This window comes from Sceloporus undulatus, chromosome 7, assembly GCF_019175285.1.
Source record: "Sceloporus undulatus isolate JIND9_A2432 ecotype Alabama chromosome 7, SceUnd_v1.1, whole genome shotgun sequence".
Taxonomy (NCBI): Eukaryota; Metazoa; Chordata; class Lepidosauria; order Squamata; family Phrynosomatidae; genus Sceloporus; species Sceloporus undulatus.
Window position 1 is genome coordinate 33,514,311 of NC_056528.1, and position 15,537 is coordinate 33,529,847.

At 41.7% G+C, this 15,537-nt stretch overlaps 1 protein-coding gene across 8 annotated transcripts in view; it reads right to left on the reverse strand.

The window, feature by feature from the left end:
* The window catches only part of ATP11C (ATPase phospholipid transporting 11C), a 73,660-nt gene continuing 58,123 nt past the window's right edge, over nucleotides 1–15,537 (reverse strand). For 4 of the 8 annotated variants that reach the window (XM_042480225.1, XM_042480226.1, XM_042480224.1 and 1 more), the window contains 5 exons: nucleotides 13,838–13,973; nucleotides 13,645–13,710; nucleotides 13,080–13,183; nucleotides 12,298–12,451; nucleotides 1–952 (listed from right to left, as the gene is read on the reverse strand). In XM_042480225.1, coding sequence (XP_042336159.1) covers nucleotides 812–952; nucleotides 12,298–12,451; nucleotides 13,080–13,183; nucleotides 13,645–13,710; nucleotides 13,838–13,973 — 601 coding nt within the window. In that variant the 3' untranslated portion in view covers nucleotides 1–811. Of the gene's footprint in view, nucleotides 953–3,872; nucleotides 5,294–8,093; nucleotides 10,724–12,297; nucleotides 12,452–13,079; nucleotides 13,184–13,644; nucleotides 13,711–13,837; nucleotides 13,974–15,537 lie in introns of those variants that run through there. The other 4 variants (XM_042480222.1, XR_006105091.1, XR_006105092.1 and 1 more) reach the window with 4 other exon arrangements.

Sequence of the window (15,537 nt, forward strand, 5' to 3'; positions counted from 1 at the left end):
TTAAAACAAATGCATTTTTATTTGATGGTGTAACACTTGTTTGAGGAGACAGGAGAGAATCACAGAAAAGAAGACGTTTTTAAAAAGAAAGTGAGTATTTTGTGCATCTTGCCAGCTCTTTGATTCCATCCCTCTCCCCAACACTTAAACAAGGAGAGAGCATTTTCACCACATTAGCTTCAGTGTTTGAAATTAAAGTGGATGCCACAGGTGAGAAGTCTGTTGGATTTGTTTTTCCTCCGACTGGTTGCACGAAGAGGAAAAAAAGGTATATATTCTCAAGGTCCACGTTCTTGGTAGAAAAACAGGGTGGGCGATGGAGGAAAATACACCTCTGTATCGGTACTATGTCAACAGAACTTGGTTCAAATATATGGCTGAGCCACGGAATGGTATACGAAAAGACTTTCTAGTGCAGTCCGTGGGAAGTGGAACATAAAAGTTGTGCTGTATCTTTGGTTGGGAGAAATAATAATAATAAAATAAAGGCCCATGAGTAGCTCTTCACTTTTCTTGGACAAACATGAATCATGGCCAAACAAGACGCTGCATCCGCTGTTTCCGAGTACCAAAATCTCTCATCAGCAAAACTGCAAGTTTACTTCTGCAAAACTTGCATTCGGGAAGAGAAGGGGAAAATGCAAACAATGCAACTTTTCCTTGCTTTTCCTGTTTAAAAATTCAAAATGAACCAATGTCTGTTACAATTTTTTTAAATGGAACAATCTTGCATCCTTTTTCTTTTGGTGGGCATGATTCCTTCCATTTTTTGTCTCACAGAGCACTGTTCATGTACACCCACATGCTGGGTTTATAATCTTTGCATCTGAAGTATCCTGAGATGACAATGTTCTGAAAAACCAGCCGCGGCGACTCCCGCCTTCGCTTTGGAGTTGTAGCCGTTCTCCAGCTGTTTGTAGGACACCAGCACTGGCAACTCCAGAGGGTCAGGCTGCAAAAATAGAAATGGAGGGGAAAGAGAAACTTAGCCAAGTTACTCCTGTCAACCAGTCTGGCGAAGGAGAGAAAGTCCCAATTTACATTGGAAATCAAGAATGAGAATTTGCAAAAGCAGCGCGGAGGGGAGGCAGTGTTAAACACACAAAGCGATTGTGCTGGGTGATAAAAATGCCAAAGCAGAGAGTATTATAGGAGTATTCATCATGCTTAGGCCCAGAAGCATGATGGAAAGCCCTGTTTCCATTACAACTGGCACTGCTTTGGCTGCGGAGGGAGAAAAGAAGTGACAATATCTGTTGGGCAAAATCCCCTCCTGCAATAACATCTCCTTTTCAAATATGGGAGAAAGATTGACTGACAATGTATGTATATATGTATGTAGGTAGGTATGCATGCATGTGTGTGTATGTATACAAGTGTGCACACGCACACAGAGTGCTACCACAATCTTTTGTTGCAACTTCTGAACCACATCCTCACTTTCCCTGCCCTAAAACAGCAGCTGACAAAAGGGAAAGGAGAAAAACAAGTCAAAGATGTGGAAAGTAATCATTAAGGTTTGTTCTTATCATCTTACTATACAGTTCATGGCTTGAGCAACAAACTATGGTCAGTGCAAAAGATGGCTTACTGTAACGTGTGAATGCACCCACCAAGTAACCAACCCAATATTTCTATATCCCATCTTAATAAGGAAATTTTGACTTGGAATGTACTGCTTTGGCATTTTTCCTCCCTTGTCATTACATATGGTAATTCACACATATTAACAAATCAAACATGCAGCAAACCATGGTGTATGAGATGACAAATGCACTAAACACATGATATAGCTACATGTACTTGCACGCATACAAGTACACAAGGTTGCAGGATATCAATAGATAATCAAACCAGTTTGAGTTCATTTCTATTCAAACCAAGATTCTACGTGTTTAATTCAGGCAGAAGAACATGCAATAAAAGAGAAAGCAAACAATCAAGTTGCTAAAACTTTGCAGGTTCAGTCCCAGAATACTTGGGAATAAAAGAGAGACATTTTCTTACTGAAATCTATTTTTCTTGACATTAAAAAAATTAATATGGATTCATCAATGCCCTATCTGGGTACAGTTCACCAAGAACTTTCATATCCCATCAAAAGAAATGGAACATGCCAAAGTGTCTATCTATGGGCACTGCAAGTTGTATTATTTATCTTGGACAAAGAGATGCCAAGCCCAGGAAACTTAATTTTGAGGAAATGTGAGTTCACTCTCCTCTTGGGAAATTTTGGAAATGCATGTGGGCTCAGCTGGGACATGCATATTTGGTTCTGGTTGTTAGCATCATTCCCTTGCTTGCCCCAAAATGCTGCTGATACCTCCATGTTCCATCTTTAATACCGCAGGAATCCTAATAAAATATTAAGGCTGCATCTGCACTGCAGAATTAATCTACTTAGACACTGCTATAACTGCTATGGCTCAATGTTATGGAATTCTGTAGTTTGTTGTGACACCAGATCTCTAAATGTCTTACAAAATTACAAATCTCAAAATTCCACAGCTCTGAGCCATGGTTGTTAAAGTGGTGTCAAACTGGATTATTTCTGCAGTGCAGATGCAGCTTAAGTGTTAGAGGACAAGCAATTCCCATGGTGGCTGCTGTGAAAACTCTACTGAGGAACCCAACTAGACCTTGGAACACCCTCCTCTATTTTCCCTGCCCAACAAAAGCAGGCTCCCCAAGGCTGAGTCCTTAATATATCCTCAAAAGGAGGATGGATGACTAGTCTGGCCAAGCTCTTTAATCCTGACAGAATCTTCACAAAGGCGGCTGGTGGTTCCGATTTCAGGTGGGCGGAAAACCACTCCAGATTTTAATGCAAACTTTAAAGGGGCTATCCGAAAGTTTGCATTATGGGGACAGAATCCAACATTTTAGACAGCAGCCATTTAGAGTTTGGATTAAAATTTGGAGCATTCACCATCCCACCTCATGGAAGCTCTCAGTTTCTATTAGGTCCAACTTTTACTTCCATGATATCCACCATAAATTAATTGCAGTATTGTAATGAGTGGCTTCTGGATCATATCAATAGGCCTGGAACATTTAAGGCGCGGAAAATCCCACTCTGAGCAATTTCCCTGTGCAAGTGTAGTGACTATTTGCATCCTTTGCCTTATAGAGCTCATTCTGATTGCACTGTTTCAAGAGTTGTGGATTTATTTATTTATTCATTTATTATTATTTTGCCAGGGAGGGTGCAGGACAGCTTGGCTTTCATTGATCCCGAAAAGAAAGAAGCTCCCTGCAGGACCAGAAAAAGACAGGGCAGCATGCAGAGCAGAAAAAGAACTTCAAGCGCCTTTTGCTTCCTAGTCTTTTGGAAGAAGACACCCAACCCATTTCCAAACAACTCCAAACCTCAACCACAAAGCTTTGTATTGAAACAAAAGCTTTGATGCTCTTGGACAGGGTGGGCAACTGCAGTCCATCCAGGGGCCAAATTTCTGCCCTTAGGACTCTCTGGGGGGCCACACAGACAGCCAAAATATACACCAAAATGAATGAAAAGGGTAGTGACTGGAAGCAATTTGGAAAAATGGTGAGCTTTTTGTTAGTGTTGAACAGATCAGGGGGACCCAGCAACTTATTTGAATGGTAAATTACTGCGTCTAAAAGAAGCAATTTACACTTTTTTTTAAGGGGGAGCGTAAAAAAAGGCAGTCCAGAGAGTCTGGTGTGGTTGAGAGCCCCCCAAAACAACCTTGGAGGCCACATGTGGCCCCAGGGCTGTCATTTGCCCATCCCTGCTATAGGACCTTTTGGTCAAAGAAAGCACACACACTTCTGGCTAAGTCTGCTGTTAGACACTCCAATTTGTTCACTTGTTTAAAACCTACAACATTATATGGCAGGCGCTGTACCTGGTTCTGCTCGGGAAAGAGAGTTGCTGTCAGCAAGAGCTGAGATTACAAGAATCACAGATTAATTGATTTCAGGGATCACTTGGTTAATCCGTGGCTTCCGGGGCCCTAATTCTCGAGAACGGGATACCTGTTACAATACATTAGATTCATCTGAGAAGGTTCTTAAAAGGAGAGGTCGCACCGACGGTCTGGCCGGCACGGAATCAGTCGTGTTCCTACTCTTGCGCACTCTTTTCTCCAACTAGCGAGGCAAAACAAAGTACAACAAAAGCACATGAACATGCATTTAAGGTTTATGCAGTGTTGCAACAAGGCGACATGGCCGGAGTGCTTTAGGAGAAGCTAGACAAGAAGGGAAAATGCAGAGTTAATACAAACAACATCCGCAACATTGCGCTTGGAGAAGCATGGACCAGTTTTCGAGCATTGCGACAAGCGTGCTCAATCAGGTTGAATGCATACGAAATATTTGCATAATCCCACCCACACCTCAAGAGGGGACCAATCAACTCTGCATTCTATTCTACATCACAATTGGATAGGTGGAGCATACTGCTTAAAGCTCACCATGCATTTCGTTGACCAGTGGTTCTCAACCTTGGGTCTCCAGATGCTGCTGGACCTTCAATCCCAACCCCTATGGCCAATAGTCCAACCAGATCTAGGACTACGTCAGTGATGTCCAAGCTTTGGCCCTCCAGGTGGTTTTGGACTTCAGCTCCCAGAATCCCAAACCATTGGCCAAGGTGGCTGAGGCTTCTGGGAGCTGAAGTCCAAAACACCTGGAGGGCCAGAGTTTGGACATTGCTGCGCTACATAAATGGTGATGCCCAGAAGGTGTGTTTTCAGAGTACAGAAGACCCAACCAACATGGCCAATGGTACAGAATTCTGGGAGTGATGATCAAACATAATCTGGAAATCCACAAGTTGGTGGTTCCCAACGTCAGGTTTCCAGATATCATTGGGCTTCCAACTCCTAGAAGCACCAGCCAGCACAGCCAGTGGTGTGGGATTCTGTGAATTGTAATCCAACAATGCACAGGTTGGGATCCACAGCCTTTGGTGATGTTCAAGGACTGGACCATTCTCCATCATAGAAGCTATATACTTGTTTCAGTAATACTCCCTTCCCAAGGAGTGGATATTTATGGACTTAAACCTACCTGGGGCTCAAAAACCCCTTCGGGGGACAGAGGTGAACTGCAATGTGTGACACTGACTGCCATAGTTGGTCAGATGTTTGGAGATGCTCACCAGGAGCCTAGCCACTTGCTTTTTCCAGCAGGTCAAAATAACAGTTTCTGCTGCATACTGTTTTAGCTCCTGGCAGCCAGAATGAAATGCCTCCCCCTGAAGAGGCATGAGGAGAAGAAAAGTAATGTAGCCCATAGTTTCTTCCTTTCATTTTCTAATTTCCTGAAGATTTAGATGACCAAATTCAAGAAGAAAAATAATAATCAGTGAGTGCAGAATTTTGGACTCAAACTCTCAGAATTCCCAATCCAACTGGCTAGTGGATTCTGGGTGTTGTAAACCAAAGATGTAATTAGTATTGTTAAGCATCCTATTGACCTGCATAGGAAGAATTTTATTCATTTATTTATTTTTGTACTATATTCTGTGCTAAGACAAAACACTGTTGATTCAAGTTAGCTCAGGGGATTCCCAATCATTCTGTGTGAATACGTTCTATCAAATCACCTGTTTATTTATGGCAACCCCACGAATTTCATAAGCTGTTCTCAGGCAAGGAATACTCACAGGTGGTTTTGCCAGTTCCTTTCTCTGAAGTATTGCCTCCAGCATCTGATATTTATTGGCAGTATCCCATCTAAGTACTAACCAGGGCTGATATACCTCTGAACAGATACTGAAAGCATACTTGTATAGACTGTCACTACTGTCACTAATAAACACTGTTTGGAACCTGATGATATTGTTGTTGGTTCCATGAGCTGCCTTTCAGGTCCCCGGTACGTTGAACAATACTGAACTACACAACAGGAGTGACACTTAAATGCCTCTCAATGCCAACCCATGCATGCATATATGCCTTCACTCAACTCATAAGCAATTGTTCAACACTTTATCATAGTGGAAACCTCAAGGTTCCTGTAGCAAATTGGTGATGGCAGAACGCTAAGGGGGTGGGCTGTGCTATTTCAGATTGCAAAAGGAGGGAGTGGTGGATGTCACTGAATGTTCTGTTACAGACCGAAAATGGAGAATTAACATATCAAGGTCAAACCCTACACTGCTGGTGTAGTTTTTTTCTATTTGCAAGGTCTCCACTACTCCATCCGCAGAGAAAGGAACACTAAACGATGTGACCTTCCATCTACAGCCTCTAATGGTACTATCCATCATGCCATGGAAAGCCTTCATCACCTCATGAGTTAGCACCCATAAAGTACTATTTTCAAGCTCTGTTGGTAAGCCAGGAGGTATACCCCTTTGGCCATGCCACATGGATGCCTACAGAGCTTGCAAAAATTACAGGCATACCTCAGTTTACAAAGCCTATGACTCATCTTTGCAAAAGTTTATGTCCACCTGGCATTCCCATCTTTTCCTTCTCATCCTCTTTCTTCAATGCTGCTTTTTAAAAACAGCACTGACATTGGGAGGATGGCGAAGGAGAGGTTTAGCATATGTGCAGCAAACAAAGCTTGAGCTGGAAAGAAACAGAGTCTATTTTAGCCAAACCTAATATGACTGTGTGCACCTGCCTCCAGTAGGCAAGGTAAACAGCAGCTGCCTCCAGAACCTTTACTCAGCATGAGTGAATAGCAAAAAGAGAAAGAAACCCGGGACAGCAGATATGCCTGCCTCCCCAGCTACCTCCCAGCATATAAACAGAATATAGAGATGTGCAGAAATAATGCAGTTTGACCCCACTTTAACTGTTCTGGCTCCATCTTACAGAATCCTGTAGGATTGGTAGTTTTGTGAGACAATAGCACTCTTTGGCAGAGAAGTTAAAGACCTTGTAAAACAACAAACCCCAAGATTCCATAGGATGGAGCTAAAAGAAGTGTGAAACTGCATTATTATCTACTGTGCACAGGTACCCTCGGTCTCTTACGTTTAGCCACCAAAATGGAGAATGCAAGAATGCCTTTTAGAAGAGGCTTTCAGGAGGTCTCTAGAAGATTCAAAATGTTTTTATCTGCTTATGCAAGGTTGCCTGACCTGGTTGTTCCAACGTCCATGTGAATATTGTTAGTTTTGAACAAAAAAGTGCTGAAACACAATGCACTGCTCTTGTTTTTTGTGTTGTGGGAACCTATGCCTATTCTTTCCATATTTTTTTCTGCCTCTGCTGCCAACTTTTTCTGCTAAAGTAGTAAATGCCCAGGAACACATCAACTGTGTTAGCTGAGGTTTGCTGTACCTTTCGAGGATGGCAACTTCCCAAATCTCACATGTTAGCTAAAGGATTCTGGTAGTTATTGTCCCCCAAAAATAATTTTTTCCAAGCGGTGGATCTCAAGATATCTCCTCACCCACTACAGCTTAACAGACAAATACCCATTTCAGTTTCCAAACAATCCCTGTGTCTGGATCCATCTGAACACCATCTGCTATAAAGGCAGTGGGGCTTCATGGAGCAAACTGGGATATCTTTGACTATTGGGAAATGAAAGGAATGAAAAAGGAATAGCAATTAAAAGGGTTTTTTTTAAAAAAAGGCTGTGAATGCGATAGGAGGTATGGTTTAAAAGAAAAGGGAAAGAGGCAGGCAGAAGCACACACAACTTTTATCAAAAGGCGATACACACCGAGAGGAAAGCAGCAAAGCAGACGAAGGGTCTGTGATAAAGAGAAGAAGAAAAAGTCACCTTATTCACTCAGAGAAGCTGTGGTTGCTGGAGGTTTGAGAAAGTACGAAGATAGTAGACATTCCCGAGGAAGGAAGGCGCTTCATCCCCTGGTTCGTAATGGCACAAAAGGAAAGTGGGAGATTGAAGAGAAAAGAGAGGGTGCAATAGGGAAGAGGCAGAGAAAAAGAGAGAGAGAAAAGAATTACGGTCGCTCGTTCCATTCTGAAACACACCCTCGCGCAGAAAAGAGGGCTGATAATAAAAGCACAGAATATGCTAAAAGAAAAGAACAGTGAGGAGTTAGGAAGGAGGAGGAAAGTGGGGTTTTTTTTGGGGGGGGGGGGGCAGACATTGATTATGAAAGAGCAGGCGCTGAAACTTTTTCTTGCCCAAAATGCAAGAATGCGTTTAATTCGAAGTGGAAGAAAATATGGGGGTGTTCTTTTAAAAATCGGTGCAGAGCTTGGAAAGGTTACTTTTTTGGACTCTGATTCCCGTAAGCTGACTGGGGAGATTCTGGGTGTTGCAGTCCAAAAAACCCCAGCATTTATCAGGGCCTCATTCCCACTACGTTTTAAACCAGTTCGCAAATTGGTTTGAAGTGGTTTTAATGACCCTGGTTCACACTTGAACCGAATCGCTGAAGCGATTTAGAGAGGGGAGCCATGTGCTAAACCCATTTTGATGCTGTTTTTTTCCACGTCTTTTTGGATACATCAATCCCGTGTAAGTGTGAACCAGATGTGGATCAGAATCTATTTAAATTTGCCCTTTGGCAGGTTGGAGCGGATCCATTTTGAACTAATTCATTCATGAATGTAAACCAAAAGTGGGTTATTGTGTTTTATTCTGCAGCAAGAAAATGCGATTGAGGCAAATGTAGTGTGAACCACGCTCCACTGCCAAACTGATCCACTGATTCGGATTGCAAAGCGATTTATCTGTAAGTGGGAATGCAGCCCTATATTGCAACAAAGATTTTGGCTTATTCAAACCATATAGTGATTTTACTAGATCATGCCTGAGCATCTGTCTTGGCACCAATGTCCAATAGGTGGTTCTTGGTAGCCCAAAATTGGGCAACCCACCCCCCAACTAGCTCCCTATTCTCACTAGTGGTAGACTACACCAGACTTTGGAAGCTTAATTTATGCCTTGCAAGCAATAGCCACCAATGGCCATTGCCTGAAGTCATCTAACCCTCGCTGAAAGCTTTTCAGAGCCAGAACCCACTGCCCCATGGCCTGTGATGCAGCAAGGCAAGCTCAATCCATTGTTCATGAAGAAATACTGTTTCACTTCTCTTGACGGAAATCACTGGGCGATTCTCAGTTCCAGTTTTATCAGAGGAACAGCGTCCCTCGCTCCCTGTGCCACTTACAGAATGACTCATTCTCCGCACCATTTGTAAAATCCATTATACATCTTATTCCTCCCTTTGCTTTCTGAACCCTGGCTTTTAGATAGTAAACCAGAGGAGACAGGGCCTTCCATAAATACACGCAACCTGTTTTGTAATCCTCTGCAAGTGACCTTTCAGTTGAAGAGTGAGCTAAAAATATTTTAAATACATAAAATTAATGGACGTCATAACACGGTGCCTCCTTTCTGGGCTCAGGTAAGAAGCCCCAACACCTGGACCTTTCTTCTCATCCATCTCCTGAAAATTTTTCATTGTCCTTTTCTCCATCTTGTCCTTCTCTATAATAACCTTATTAAAAGTAGCTGGCCAGACCTGTACACAGCATTTCAAATGTTTCTGCATAATTCAGTGCTATGCACATAATACTGGCACTGAGAGACTTGGCTGTTTTATTAATCGAACCCTTTCATAATAAAGCTTTCTTAATCAAACCTTCTCATTTGCCCAATTGTACAGCATGTCGCTTTTGAAGTGAGCATGTAAAGGGTTTAGTATTTTTTAAAAAAAATTAAACCCTTACAGTTTTTTAAACTAAGCCTTAATATTAAAACATCCTCTCTCCTTTTTTCCATTCTGCAGCTGACTTGTTGAGAAAGCGCTAATGCATTCATTTGGCTGTTCTGAAAATGCTGATATACATTTCAGAGTAAATCTCCTCCGAAGGCAAAGGAGCTAGCTTCCTTTTTAAAAGGTGTTTCAAACTCCTTAATGGATGCATACAAATGAAGAAAGAAAGAAAAAAGGGCACTACTCCCCATACATATTATTCAAATATACTGTTTCTCTAGAATCAGGTTCAATGGGGAACCAATCTGCAGAAGATGGTTGTGCACGGTGGTGAGGATCTGTGCATTCACAAATCCTCCATCTCCAGATGCTTTTTAATAATAATAATAATAATAATAATAATAATGCTATATAAAACCATATTAATTAATGGGAAAGGCATACACACCCAGATTCTATGCTAAAAACCCATATTCCACATTATGCAAGAATTTCATGATTGAAATGCCTATGTGCATTTCTTTCGAAGCCTTAAAGCAGGTACGGCTCCAGTTGCTTGGGAGCAGATTCCATTGTTACCAAGCATAAGTGCAGTGATATTAAATGCACAAAATGCTGTTGAATGTTCAAAGCCCTTCATATCTCTGTAACTCTTTCAACAGTCCTTTAAGATAGGCCAACATTATTAAACCATTCACCACCTCAGGGAACTGGCTTGCCTAAATCTGCTTTGTGAGTTCACAGCAGAGGGGGATTTTAAATTAGGGACATCTTGCATTCCCAATTCTGTTTCTTAGCCACCAAATGATGCTAGCAATACTACTTCATATTATTATTCCATTGATTACAAGATGTCCATCAAAAGCTTCTCCGTTCTCTATCTATGCGATATGTTATACTTAACTATAGCAAAGACAACTCTTCAACAGGTTCAGTTATGTACAGAATTTACTGAAAGAACACACAAAGGTATAAACAGTACAATATACACACCTGTATTGTTCAACTTCCACTTAAAAGCAAAGAAATACACCCAGTAGTATTCCTTCATTTAAAACTTATCAAATCCCTTTTCTGTGCCGACTCCAAGGCCTCAAAAGAAAAATAAAGAAGGCCCATGTTCAGGCAATGGCTTGTGGACTAGATCCTTTAATGTCAACTGAAAACACAAAATATTTTGTGTTTTCAGTTGACATTAAAGCTCATGAAGTTGATCTCTTAACCATGGCTCAGACATCAGCCCCAGGCTTCCACACTTCCCAAGACATGCACATGAATCCCCTTCATATTCTTGCTGTAACCATGGTTTACCATTCCGTCTGCACAGGCAACAACCATGGTTAGTTGCAACAAGGACTGTCTCTGCATTGTAATTTTTAAACTAGGTTCACAGCAAACTCAGATTGGCACTGGTACATGTGTAACCCTAATCCATGGTTAAGGTGGAAGGAAGGAGATAAATAATTCATGCTGGAGAAGGGAGGAAGGTACACACAAATGCACAGGCCATAACCCCACATTAGCTCCAATACATTTCCAAGTGCTGCATTTTACAGAAAACAGCGTGAAAAATAATACATTTTCTGTGGCTCAAAATTAGCACTCCAACTAACACTCTGATCCTGCAGAAAAGCATGGTTTAAAGGATGGAGTGGCGGGGGGGACATACACAAAGCTGTTTGTAACACACACACACACACACACACACACACACACACACACAGCACCTCAAACTAAAAAGGGCTGCTTTCACATAACGCCTTTAGAGACGAAAACCTTAGTGCCAATCCAGAACAGTCAATGCATTCACACAGCTTTGATCCAATGAAGCCGACCTCTTTAACCATGGTTGAGAAATACGCGACAAGTACATTTCAGGTGTTTAATTATTGGTGAATAACTATTTGTGAACCAGAACTACTTGAAGACCAGAACCTGAGAGGGGCGGCAGGAGTTAAAAGACCCGGTTTCTTAATTAAAACTTGGTAATAAAAAATGCTAAGCATTTGGACTGAGGGTCCCCAACCACCACCACCCCTCCACCCTGGTTCTTGTTGATCTTGGAATTGCTGGGATACATTTCAGTGCAATGGGCTCTGGGAAGTATTGGCCTCCTTACAACCTAGAATCGTGAGACCATCATGCCTGCGACCTGTGTGGGTTGACCATTTCTTTCATGCTATCCTTTCCACAAGCCATGTATCTCTCCTGCCACAGATGCTGGCACCCCTAACTAGGAATCCAAATGAAGTCCCCAGAAGATAATCACTGGATCTGAAGCAGAGGCTTTGAAAAACCTTCCCCTCCTCCAATAAATGCCTTCCTGAGTGCTCTCTACTGGCTAGGTAGGTGCTGCTGGTCTTTGGTCTACTGCGCTTGGCTGTCATTCCACTTATAGACAGTGAGAACCAGAAATCTTTCTTCCTGTCGATCTTTAGTAGCAGTTGGCTTCCTCTGCTTAAAACTGTCACAAACACTGTCCTAAGCTAATCTTCTGCTTAGCTGATCGAGGGTGGATGTCTCAAACGTTCAAAGCAGCACTGCCAAGGCACCCATCTGTCACATCGTGTTTTTAATGCCCAAAAAGGCATCAAGCCAATCGCTTAGAAGAGGGGGATCCACTCTTCCATTTGAAAAATCATGGAGCCGGTCCGTGTGTCCCTTACCTGGTGGATTTTTCTTTTCATGTTTCTAAAAATGAGGGCAAGGATCTCGGGGAGAAGGGAGAGGAAGATGAGGCAAAAGATCCCCAGCCAGGAAGAGGCAGACGACAGCAGCTGGGCAAAGACGTGATACATTCTTTGTTGCTTCAAAAAAGGCCTAGGTGGGAGAACACAAAAGGGACGGGGGTGAGGAACCCACGTTACGCTTGAACATAGTTTCAGAAGTCTGAAGAGCTCTTTTGAAGTTCAAACTAAAACCTTCAATGGAGTCACTGTCCCACTGAAAATGGCTATGTTGGCTAGTGCAAAAGGGAACATGACAACTGCCTACTCCTCCTCCATATTAGCCATCTATTTTTGAAGCCGTCTAAATTTAGTCTGTATTTTAAGGGGGGGGGGAGGTACCAATAGGTTTTCCTTCTATGAAAAAAAATGTACAGTGGGCTCTTGCTATCCAGAACCCCTTTTGCATACCAAAATCTGTGGATGCTCAAGTCCTGTTAAATACAATGACATAATAAAATAGTATCCCTTATATAAAATGGTAAAATCAAGGTTTGCTTTTTGGATGGAATATTTTCAAATTATGGATGATGGAATCCATGGATGCAGAATCAATGGATACAGAGGGCTGACTGTATTTTGAGCTTTTGAAACAGTTCTAATCCACGCCTGCCTCCCTAACCCATTGCCTTAAATGGATCTAGTACTTTCCAGAGTTAATCAAATTCCAGATGCAACTGAGAATGGAGCACAACAATGCAGGCCTGAATAAAAATACTTACCAAATAATTCCTCCCCAGAAGAAGGAGAAAAACACATAGAAGATCAAGGAACCCCAAATGACAAAGTGGTTTAGCCATGTCCAGTACCGAGTATCTAACGCCAGCTACGTTTAAAAAAACAACAACAACACAACAGAGGGAGAAATGATTACAAAAGTGTTTTGAATATACTACAAAGCACAGTCATCATCAAGGTCTACAATGCATATCAATAAAGAAATTCACTAAGGTCAATACAAGGCTCCCCCTTGCCCAATGCAACTGAATGCAAAGTGGGCTGGTTTCCAAAGAAAGGGACTTCTTGGTAGCTGCCCCAGCTTTAGTTACTCCCTCTATGCAGAGACATTTTTATTCAAACAGTTGTTTGTATCTGAAGCTGTTGTAGGTCCCAATAGGAAAGATTTCAGTGTTCTTTCTCTTACTCAACATTTTTATCTGATGTTAAACTCTTTTCATTATAGCTTTTCTCTTTGATCTCTACATTATTATATGCCGCTATGAGCATTAATATAGCAGTATATAAACTAAATGAATCCAAACGTACAGTAAAAGAAGGTACTCTAACCTTTAGAGTGACGGTGAAGACCAAGACAGTAAAAACCATCGTCCCAAACGTCCAGTTTCCTGCCATCTGGAAAACATATTCATTTCAGAGGTTTGTCAACATTTGAAGAATGGGGATGGCGAGAACCAAGGACTTTATCACACACAGGCAAATTGGGGATCTGGCATTCATTCCAGATCTTGTTGCTTCTCACCTTCCCATTATTCTCCATAGAAACATCTTGGAAAAGAAAATAAGTTCCAAAGAAAAACACGCAGCCGTCAAAAAGGCCTAGGAAGGTCCAGTATATGAAAGGCTTCAACTGCAACATGGCATTGTCAGAAACATTCCTACAAGAAAAGACAAGAAAAGGAAGAATTAAACTTAGGCACGAAGAATGAAATTGCCAAATGTTCTAAGGCCAGGTAGACAACATTCAAGGCCTTCTCGGCAATTGCTTTTAAGTTCTGGTAATCCTTTGCTTTGTTGTTAGCTGCCTGCAAATCAAAGGGAATTTAATAGTGCGCTTTGCTGCTTTTATTTCTTTGTACTGCTTATTATAATAGCTCTCTCTGACTTTATGCACGCCACCGAACAGGACTAGACTCACAGGAAAGAGGCATGAAAATTGGGGCAAGGAACACCAACCATTTAAAATACAGAGAATGCTACCGTATTATTCACAGAAAATAGTAAAGACCAGGAATGACTACTGAGGAAAGTCTAGTAAGAAAGTACAAAAACAGAGGTACAACTGAATATTAACAGAAACCAAAATATAGACTGAAGATGATTTACATAACTTTAAATTGGGTAGCATAACTACCAACGCTCAAAACACTACACCACACTGGCTCTCTTCGTATTGGTTCGGTCATGAAACCCCATTGGGTAACTTTGGGCAAGTTACATTCTCTCGGCCTCAGAGGACGGCAATGGCAAACTCTCCATCATTGTTGATGTTTCTTCCCCCAATATTCATGCCTCCTTCCTGCAACTCTAGTCCTGCTCAGTGGCATGCATAGGGACTTGGAGAGCTATTATAATAAGCAATGCAAAGAAGTAAAAGCATCATAGCATCCTATTGAATTCCTTTTCTCTAAAAGTATTCAGTTCTTAAAATCCTATTAGAATAAAAACTTGCCAAGAAACCCCGGTGATAGATTTGCTTTAGGGTCACCGTAAGTCAGATGTGACTGAAAGGCACAACAAAACAAGGCTATCAGATGATCTCAACACATTTCTATTTGCTGGTTTGTATTCTCTTTCTTTCATTGCATCTTTTCTTCCCATGTTAGCTGCTACTTCTCCTTTCCTTGGCCTGACTCAATTATCTTTACATCCTCCAGTTATTCCGAAAGAACCACAGTACAATTGCAAAGCCTGACAATATCCAAACTGTTCTTCTGGCTTATTCTTGTGCTTTTTAAAAAGATATATAGTTTTGAGATTCTCTAGCTGCCTCTCTGAGATGGGTCTGCAGCATAACATTGGATGAACTGTGATGCACAAGTGCCCTCTGCTGGACCTGAGCTGTACTTTCTTTTTGGACATGCACTCCAGATACGATTTTTAAAGAGAATGTCCAAATGAAAGTTGAAACCATCAAGGAACCCACAGCACAACCCATTAGGATTGATACGAAAGACTGTTCCTTTCCTTCCAAATGGACATAGTGGACACCTAACTTTGGATCTTCTGGAAGCAACAAAAAGTGTTCTACCACTTAGCTATGGGCTCTTCCCACCACAGAATAAGTTGCAAGGATAAATGGGTGCCTAGATATGAAGAGATGTTTGTCCAAAACTCTGCACCCAACTACTTCTAAAGAGGAAAATACCAACCTTTTGGACTGCAGTTATCTATTGCAGAATGTTCCAAGCTACTATACTATATTTCCCATCATCCCCAACC